Raw genomic sequence first — 9,677 nt, forward strand, 5'->3', positions numbered from 1 at the left:
ACAAGTTCCACAGTTCCTCATCCAGATTTTCTCCATTTCCTCACAGCCCTGCAGGCATTCTTGGCATGAACTTTGCCGCAGGCCTGGCTTGAGGACTTAGGTCCAGTGAGCTCTTAGCCTCAAAGATGGAAGTGGGGAAGGGCTGGAGAAGAAAAACCAACTCAGGAACAAAATCTTCATTATTAATAATATGTAACCTGGCTGGGCACGGTGGCTCACACCTATAATCCCAGCACTTTGGGAGGCTGAGGTGGGCAGATCACTTGAGGTCGGGAGTTGGAAACCACCCTGGCCTATATGGTGAAACCTCATCTCTACTAAAAATACAAAAATTAGCTGGGCGTGGTGGCGTGTACCCGTAATCCCAGTTACTTGGGAGGCTAAAGCAGAGGTTGCAGTGAGCTGAGATCGTGCCATTGCACTCCACCCTGGGTGACAGAGCAAGATTCCATCTCAAATAATAACAACAACATGCAGCCAGGTGAACTAGAAAGAGCATAGGCCTGAGATTCATAGTCGCCCTCTTCCCCCCACCCCACCCACCACACACTATGACTCTAAGGTGGGCCCAGAGAGAGCCTCTCCTCAGGGGTGGGCAGCAAAAGCCTCAGGATAGTCCAGTGGGTGAAGCATGGTAACAGCCCACGTTCCCTGGGTCCTCACTGCGTGCCAGGCACCCTCCCAAGGGCTATCAAGGGCACCAGGCTCACAAGGAACAGTCCCCTCCATCCTCGGCTCAAGCCCCACCTGCCCACTGGCCTTCCTTTCACACATCACACACATTGCATTTCCAAACCAAGTCTTTGCATAGACTCTAATGCTCCTTTCTCTTGTTCTCCTCCAACCTACCACTGAGCCTTTAAGGCCAAGCTCCATCCAGCATTTGCTGAGCCTTCCCTAGTGCCTCTCCCTGACCTGCAGCTCCCCAAAGTACTCTCTCTTCTGGGCTCTCCAGCAATCATTATTTCAGTCTTCCCCATTAGACTCTGAACTCCCTGTGGAGGGCTGTAGTTACTTTCTCTCCTATGATCCATGTCAAAGCCTGGCATAGAGTGGAAAGTCCCTAGCCCTCACCTGTCTGCACTCCCAAACACCCTACTCTCCCAGCCAGCCTGAGGCATCGCCACAGTTCTCCCTGAGACAGACAGAGGTACTGCCAGCTGAACAGGGCAAAGTCTAGTGGTTAAGAAAAGGCCAGGATGAGAAGAGGCTGCCCAGAGAGTGCATGGGTGATGATGGCAACGAAGGGGTAGAGAAAAGGGGGAGAGCCTGGGTGGGGACCGGTTATGGGCACCTGGCAGGTTTGGAGGCGGGGGCATCAATGGAGGTGGAAAGCGATGAGCCAGACCAGGCTAGGGGGAGACTCGCGCGCTGCAACTCCCAGTGGAAGGAGAGTGGGGGAAAGGAGTCACGGTAAAGTACTGTCCAGTTGTCCTGGGGTTCCCAGAGCTGCGGGGTGGACGTGGGTAGGGAGAGGGACGAAGCCGTCGGTGCTGCCCGCAGCCAGACCCGAGAGGGGTGGTGCACGGCTGGGGACGGGCTCAGCTCTGCACGATGCATGGGGAGAATCAGGGGCCACTGTTACCTCTGCAGTCACTGCCGCCCAGCCCGAGCCCCAGGCCGCCCAGGATGGCCTCGGACTGGCCGTCGCTGTACATGAAGGCCGTGTCCAGTTCGGTGTGGCCGCGCTCCAGAAAGGCGCGCACGGCCGCGGCGCTGGCGGGCGCGTCCATGCGGCGCCCCATCTCCATGGTGCCCAGCACCGTGGCGACCCGCGGTGGCGGTGGCCGGGACATGGCCAGCGCGCGGGCCTCGGGCGGCGGGGAGCCAAGCGCGCAGTGGACGGCGGCGCGGGAGACTACGCGAGACGCGGCGCTCAGCATAGCAGCAGCGCCTGCGCGTTGGGAGCCGGAGGGCCCCGCCCACGCCGGGGCGGAGCACGGAGGTGGTTGGTGGGGGGACACCAGGCGCGGCCCCAGGGGCGCCTCCAGGCCGGGTCCGCCCCGCAAGCGGCGTGGGGGCGGGGCCTGCGGTTCCCGGTGCCGGGCGGCGGCGCGCGGTCAGCTGACCCGGCGGGCCCTGACCCAGAAGCTGGGCCCTGGCGGCGGATCTGGACGTGGTGAGCCGGCGCGGGGACAGGTGGCAAACTCCACGGCTGGGGGTCGGGGCTCCTGGGCTTCCCTGCCACGTCCTTCCAGCCCTCTCCAGCCGCTGGACTGTCCGGGCCCGTGCGCCCTCCTTGTGGCGCGACATCCTGGGGCGAGGCTCCGGGCCGGGATTGGGTGGCTCTTGGGAATCCGCAGTCCCGTGGCCCCCCACCTCAAGGGCGACCAGCGCGGCCTCTCGAGCTGGCCTGGCCAGGAGCTGGGGGCCGGGTCCCCTTTCACCTCCTGTCCCGGCCGACCGGCTCCTTGGTATCTGATGGCTGCTTCGTTTTTCCCGGGCCGGCCGGGCGAGGGGCCCTCGCGGCGCTGGCCCCAGCAGCTGTCCTATCATTATCCCTCCAAACAGGCGGCCCGCACCGGTCTGAGTCACCAGGAGGGAGCTGTGGCCGAGGACGCCGAGGCCTGGATTGGGTGGTAGCCCCGAGCCGGGACGCTCCTCCCCTCACATTCTCCCCAGGTCTGCAGGGACGAATACCCACACTGCCTCCTCCCACGCCGTGCTTAGGGTAGGTTTCCAAACGTGTGCATGGAGAGTCTGAGTCTTAAAGTGTGAGAGGTCCTGGGCCGGGGTCACAGGTCATGTCTGATCAAGGCTTACTGACGGCACCTGTGTGCCTGGACACTGGAGGCGCTACAGCGAGAACAAATAATAGTCATTTTGGGCTGTTGGTGTTGAGTGCCTGCCTGTGCCAGGCACCCTTGTAATCGCTTGGCCTGGATTGTCTCATTTAACTCTGCAGTCAGCCTAGGTGGTGGGTATTGCATTATTCCCCTACTTTTCAGATGAGCACTACAAAGCTCCATCACTTGAGTTCCAGACTGGTAGGCATCAGCCAGGTCTGTTCCAGAGTGCTTTTCTCCTCAACCCTGGACTGTTCGAGCTCACAGCTATCCCCTCTTCCTTCCTTTCTCCTTTCCTTCCTCTTCTGTCTCTTTACCCCCTTTCTCCTTTCCTCACCCCTATTTCCTGTCTTCTTCACTCTGTCCTTCTCTCTGCCTCTCTTTCTCTCCCTCTCTCTCAACATTTGCTGAACCTCTAGGTGTGTTTAGACCTGGAGAATAAGAAATGCACAACCCGGAGTGGGGAGAGTGTGTTTCAAGGACACTGGTCGCAGAGGACGGTGGTAGCGTTCTTCAGGTGTGTGGAGGAGGGGAGAGGGGAAGGTGGCAGGTCTTATCCAGCCAGCTCTCACGGGACATCTTTGAAAGGGCAATTTAGAAGTGAGTCTTCTTGTTTCATGACCAGGCCCTTGAAGGGGAGCAGGACACTTCTAGGGGAAGAGATAGCAGGTGCAAAAGCCTGGAGACCTGAAATGACTGAAGACCTGGGTCAGGAGGCAGAAGATAGGGTTGGGAGGGCAGTTCTTGGAGTAACTTGAGGCCTAGCCTCAGGTAATTTGGACTTGATTCTCTAGACAAAGGTGGACACATGATCGGCTGTGATCATGTGCCTGAAGCATCCCTGACTCAGCTTGGGATCAGGGAGGAGAGTTTGGGTGTGACAGGAGATGCCATCTCCAACCCAGCCTTTCTCAAAGTGCACCGGATGGAGCAGAATCGCTGGAGGACTTCTTAAACGCAGAATCTCTAAGCCCCAGCCCAGGTGCACTGACTCCAAATTTTGAACATGCACCCTCCAAGGGTGATTCCAGGGTACCCCTTCTGGGGTCCTTGCCATCCTTACAGATGAGGTCAAGCTCCATTGCAACCTTGGGCATCCATTTGCTCAGTGCTGTATGAACGGGAAGTGGGCCCATGCCTGGCTTCTAGGTGACAGGAACTACGCAGGATGGCCCTCAGAGCAAGGCCCTTCTGTTCGGGGATCAGGTGTGTCTCAAAGTGTCCTGAGTTCCAGATTGCATATGGGTCCTGTCCAAGGTCAGGGGGCCACCCACCCAGTATCCTGGATCCATAAACCAAGGGACCTTCCTCAAGACAATTCCCCAAGACACACATACTGAGATGTGTCCATTTCATTTCCTCCCTAACCTAGGGAAAGAGGGAAGTGAGAGACAGGCTGCAGGCTCCATAAACCAAGGTACCTTCCTCGAGACAACCCCCCAACACACACATACTGAGATGTGTCCATTTCATTTCCTCCCTAACCTGGGGAAAGGGGGAAGTGAGAGCCCCCAAGGTGGTTGAGATGCTGGACTCTCATCCTGAAAACAGTCGCTGCCATGTGTCGTCTGGCACAGGGGCTGAAAGCTTTATGTGCATTTAGTCAGGACAGCTGCCCCAAGGAGTGTCATTAACCCCCTTTTATAGACAGGCTCAGGCAGGTTAACTCACTTCCAAGGCCTCTCAGCCTCGCCTGTCAAATGAGCACAGTATACCCGACCTTGCTGGGGAGTGGTGGGGATGGCAGTGGATGAGCTGCAGCCTTGTCTTCAGACTCTGCAAGGGGGTGTGGGGTTGCAGCCCAGTTGGGAGTGGTGGCTGAGAACATGAGGACTTGATTTGAAATGCCTTTGGCATTGCAAATGTGTAGTTCTCACCTGGACTATATGGTTTTTTTGTTGTGTTTTGTTTTGTTTTTGAGACAGAGTCTTGCTCTGTCAGCCAGGCTGGAGTGCAATGGTGCCATCTTGGCTCACTGCAACCTCTGCCTCCTGGGTTCATGTGATTCTACTGCCTCAGCCTCCCAAGTAGCTGGGATTATAGGCACACACCACCACGCGCAGCTAATTTTTGTATTTTTGATAGAGATGGGGTTTCACCATGTTGGCCAGGTTGTTCTCCAGCTCCTGTGCCCAAGTGATCCAACTGCCTCGGCCTCCCAAACTGCTGGGATTACAGGTGTGAGCCACTGCGCCCGGCCACACCTGGACCCTATGCTAATTTGGAGTGGCCTTTCAGGGGCCGGAGATGGGGCATCAGGTGAAGGCTTCTAACATCAGCTATGCTGATGGTCTCCCAGGTGGGCCACGAAGACACAAGAGGCTTTCAGCCTCCCTGCCTGTGCCGGGCCCTGGAGGTAGTCCAGTGAGCTGGGCTGACAGTGACCTGGGGCGCCCTTACCTTCAGGTCCAGGGCCTCTGCCCATGGCGAATCACATTAGGGCTGAGGGTCTCTGGCTTCCTGAGAGGAGGTGCTGACTCACTTCCTTTCCCTCCTGGTGCTCCCTGGTCTCTGTGTCCTCAGCAGTTCCGTGGGGCCAGCCAGGGACTAGCTGGGGAGTCCAGGCCTCCTGACACAAGTAGGAATGAAGGCAGCTAGAGATACCCCCACCTGCGTGAGGAAATCCCCTCTGAGCACAGGGAGAAAAGGGGAAGCACACTTTGTGGCTGTGCAGTCATGCCAGACCACAGAGGCTCACTCTCTCTCTCTCTCTCTCTTTTTCTGTGTCTGCTTGCTAGGGAGCCACAGAAGGCTTCTGCTTCGCTGGTGACAGAGGCACCTGAGGCGGGCGGTGTGGCAGGTGGCCATGAGCAGGGGTGTCGGTCTGAGTCTTGGGTTTGACTCTGTAGCTTCCTGGCTGGGTGGCCTTGGCACATGACTTCCGCACTCTGGCTCAGGCTCCTTGTGGATATCAGTGGTCCCCACTTCATAGTTGCTGTGAAGATGAAACATGAATGCATGCAGGAGGCTTGGCTCACTGGTCCGAGCTGTGGTGACGATCGCTGATAGAGATGGCCCAGCCAAGCCACACTTTCCCTCCCTCCCTCTAAGGTGTCACGCAGGCAATGACTGCCCTACGCACTGTCCAGGGTGCCCGGGTACCGGGAGAGGCCTGCCCTGCCCACCTCTGTGATCAGCCATATTCTGGCTTTGTCAGTGTGACAGTGAGGAGGTGGCTCAGTGTGACAGTGAGGAGGTGGCTGTGGACTCCCTGCTGGTAGGCTTCCCCCATGCTCTGTGAGCTCCTGGGAGAATACAGGCTGCAGTGTCCCAAACTTGAGTCCTTGTCACTCATGCAAACCCAGGGATCCCTTGCTCCTCTTCTCCACTTGCCTCATCTGTGTGGGGCAAGCTGCTTTATGGTTTGTGTGTGTGTGTGTGTGTGTGTGTTTTTCTTTTAAGACAGAGTCCGGCTCTATCGCCCAGGCTGGAGTGCAGTGGCACGATCAATGGCTTGCTGTGCAACCTCCACCTCCTGGGCTCAAGCAGTTCTTCCACCTTAGTCTCCTGAGTAGCTAGCTGGGACTACAAGCATGTGCCACCACACCTGGCTAATTTTTGAATTTTGTTGTAGAGACAGCTGCCCAGGCTGTTCTCGAACTCCTGGGCTGAAGTGATCTTTCCCGCCTCAGCCTCCTAGAGTGCTGGCGCAGTGCCTAGCCCTTATTTTTTGTGATTGTTGTTTCGACACAGGGTCTTGCTCTGTCATCCAGGTTGGAGTACATTGGTGAGATCGTGACTCTCTATAGCGTCTACCTCCTAGGCCCAAGTGATCTCCCACCTCAGCCTCATGAGTAGCTAGGACCAGAGGCGCACACCACCATATTTGTCTAATTTTTGTATTTTTTTTTTTTTTTTTTTTTTTTTAGAGATAGGGTCTTATTATGTTGCCCAGGCTGCCAGGCTGGTCTCCGTCTCCTGGGCGCAAGCTGTCCTCCCGCCTTGGTCTCCCAAAGTGTGGGGATTACAGGCATGAGCCATTGCTCCTGGCTACAACCTGCTTTAAATTAGATGAACTTGATGGGCCTGGCCTCAGCAGATCCTTACAGAGTAATTTACAATAATAACAAATTAGGACCAACCTAAGTGTTCAAGAGTCGTAGGAAAAGATAACATGGAGGGCTCAGTTCATCACACTGTATGAACTCATTGAACCCACACAACAACCGTATGTGGGAGGAGCGCTCTGAGGACCCCATTTCCAGATGAGAGGGCTCAGGCACAGAAAGGCTGAGTCTTTGCCCAAAGTCTGGCATGAATGGGTGGTGAAGCAGGGATTTGAACACACCTGTCCCTTCCGTAGATCCAGCGCACTGCCTGCACGTGTCTGTAGCTGGCATGTGTTTGCTGTGATCCGTGTACCTGGGGGCTGATCAGGTCCTGGTGGGTGAGGATTATGTCTTTGCCCTTCTCTGGTTCCAGGCGAGGCACCCGGTGAAAAGGCTGGGCTGAGCTTTGTTTGGGATGACCATGAATAGGACCTGGACCTCCCAGTGCTGAAAGCTTCCTCTCTTCCTCCCTGTAGAACCCTTGCCGACCTCGGATCACCAGCACCCTCCCTCCCGTGCAGACCCGCCTGGCCGGGGGCCCCTCCTCCACAGCCATGGTCTGGAAGAAACTGGGCTCCCGCAACTTCTCCAGCTGCCCTAATGGCTCCATCCAGTGGATATGGGATGTGCTGGGTGAATGTGCCCAGGACGGCTGGGATGAGGCCAGTGTGGGCCTGGGCTTGATCTCCATTCTCTGCTTTGCTGCATCTACCTTCCCGTGAGTAGTGTCTGGGTGGCAGGACCAGGGCAGGGCTGTGGGGTTGGGGCAGTGGCTCTAGCTACTGCTCAGAGAGGGGTTGCCTGGTGGGCCACAGGCCTCTCCAGACTGGAGGCTGGGTGTGCTCCCTTGATTTCCTACCCACCCAGGAGGGACCTGCACTGGTCCCTCCCACAGGCCAGACCTTGTGCTGGGTGATGCTGATGCAGAGATCATCACCTTTGCAACAGTTTATTGAGTGCCCGCCACATACCTGGCTTGCTTCTAAGCACTTGCTGTATTTCTACCTCATTTAATCCTCACAACAACCTTGTGAAATAGGGACAGTTACCATCCATCTATTTTACAGATGAGGGATCCAAAACCCAGAGAAGTTAAGCAATTTGCTTTAGGTGGCACAGCTGGTCAGAGATGGGGCAGGAGAGTGGGAGGGCTGGAACGCATCAAACACAGCCTCTGTCCTCCAGGCTTTGACAGTCGGGTGGTGGAGATAGCTGCAGTGAACACAACATTGCGTGGCCGCTGCTGTGATCGGGGAGCGAGGACACGATGCACAGGGGTCAAGAGCATCCTGACCTGGGTGTGTCACCTCACTGCTCTGAGCCTCCGTTTCCTTGCTTGTGTCATGGAAATGTTGCTACCTAATTGAGACAGCTGCTATGAAGATGGCATGTGGGTGTGTAGGGAGAGCTGCCCACTCAGGATCTTCACACAATGTTTGCACAAGCCTGAAAGCTGTCAGTGGTGACACTGCTGTTATTTCATTATGTGAAGCACAGAAGAGGGACACCCACCCGATCTGCAGAGGCGGAAGAAGATTACAGTCAGGAAGGACCTGGAGGCCAGGCACAGTGGCTCACGCCTGTAATCCCAGCACTTTGGGAGGCTGAGGCAGGAGGATCACTTGAGGTCGGAAGTTCAAGACCAGCCTGGCCAACATAGTGAGACCCTATCTCTACCAAAAAAAAAAATTGAAATTAAAAAAAAAAGAAGGGAGCTGGAGGTGTTGGCATCTAGGCTAAAAGCCGAGGATAGGACAGCATTGAGGGGTGAGAGCCAGGTGCTGAGTGTGGAAGAGCAGTTCAGGCAGAGGAAGCAGCAGATGTACACAGAAGGGGCAGCTGTGTTTATATGGCGGACAGAGTGTGTAGGGGTCAGGGCAGGGAGAGGTGAGGTCACAGGAGTCATCATAGGCCCTATGGCCTAAGGGGCATGCTGTGCCATTAAGAAATGTGCTGTTTATCCTGAGGGATAAAGACAAGGGTTTGATCGGGGGCTTGACATTGTTTTAACAGCTTTATTGGGAGAGAATTCACATTTCATGCAATTAACCCATTCAATGTACAAGTTATTTTAGTATAGCCACAGAGTTGTGTAACTGTCACCACAACTAATTTTAGGACATTTTCGTTAGCCCAAATGGAAAGCCATGCCAATCAGCAGTCATTCTTCATTCCTCCCAGACCCTCTCAGTCCCTGCCAGCCACTAGTCTACTTTCTGTCTCTGTTGATTTGCCTCTTCTGGACATTTCATGGTTCGTATAAATGGAATCACACAGGACCTTTTGTGATTGGCTTCTTTCACTTAACATAATGTCTTCAAGATTCATCCATGTCATAGCATGTATCAAAGCAGTACTTCAGTCCTTTTTGTGGCGGATACTGTTTTACTCTGTGTATGCCACATTTTCTTACCGTTCACCCATTGATGGACATTGGGTTGTTTCTACTTTGTAGCTATTACGATTAATGTTGCTATGCACATTCATTTTTTTTTTTTTTTTTTTTTTGAGACGGAGTCTCGCTCTGTCGCCCAGGCTGGAGTGCAGTGGCCGGATCTCAGCTCACTGCAAGCTCCGCCTCCCCGGTTTACGCCATTCTCCTGCCTCAGCCTCCTGAGTAGGTGGGACTACAGGCGCCCGCCACCACACCCGGCCAGTTTTTTGTATTTTTTTAGTAGAGACGGGGTTTCACCGTGTTAGCCAGGATAGTCTCGATCTCCTGACCTTGTGATCCACCCGTCTTGGCCTCCCCATGTATTTTTTTTTGTCGGGTGCAGTGGCTCACGCATGTAATCCTAGCACTTTGGGAGGCTGAGGCGGGCAGATTGCCTGAGGTCAGGAG

The 9,677-nt window shown here is 55.4% G+C and overlaps 1 protein-coding gene across 4 annotated transcripts in view; it reads left to right on the forward strand.

Moving 5' to 3' along the window:
* SLC66A1 (solute carrier family 66 member 1) overlaps positions 1-9,677 on the forward strand; it is a 50,803-nt gene that overhangs the window by 32,673 nt on the left and 8,453 nt on the right. For 2 of the 4 annotated variants that reach the window (XM_017851981.1, XM_017851980.1), the window contains exons 3-4: positions 2,512-2,671; positions 7,312-7,553. In XM_017851981.1, coding sequence (XP_017707470.1) covers positions 7,390-7,553 — 164 coding nt within the window. In that variant the 5' untranslated portion in view covers positions 2,512-2,671; positions 7,312-7,389. Of the gene's footprint in view, positions 1-1,936; positions 2,140-2,511; positions 2,672-7,311; positions 7,554-9,677 lie in introns of those variants that run through there. The other 2 variants (XM_017851982.1, XM_017851979.1) reach the window with 2 other exon arrangements.

Source organism: Rhinopithecus bieti, unplaced genomic scaffold (assembly GCF_001698545.2).
Source record: "Rhinopithecus bieti isolate Rb0 unplaced genomic scaffold, ASM169854v2 scaffold_33652, whole genome shotgun sequence".
In the NCBI taxonomy this organism is placed as follows: Eukaryota; Metazoa; Chordata; class Mammalia; order Primates; family Cercopithecidae; genus Rhinopithecus; species Rhinopithecus bieti.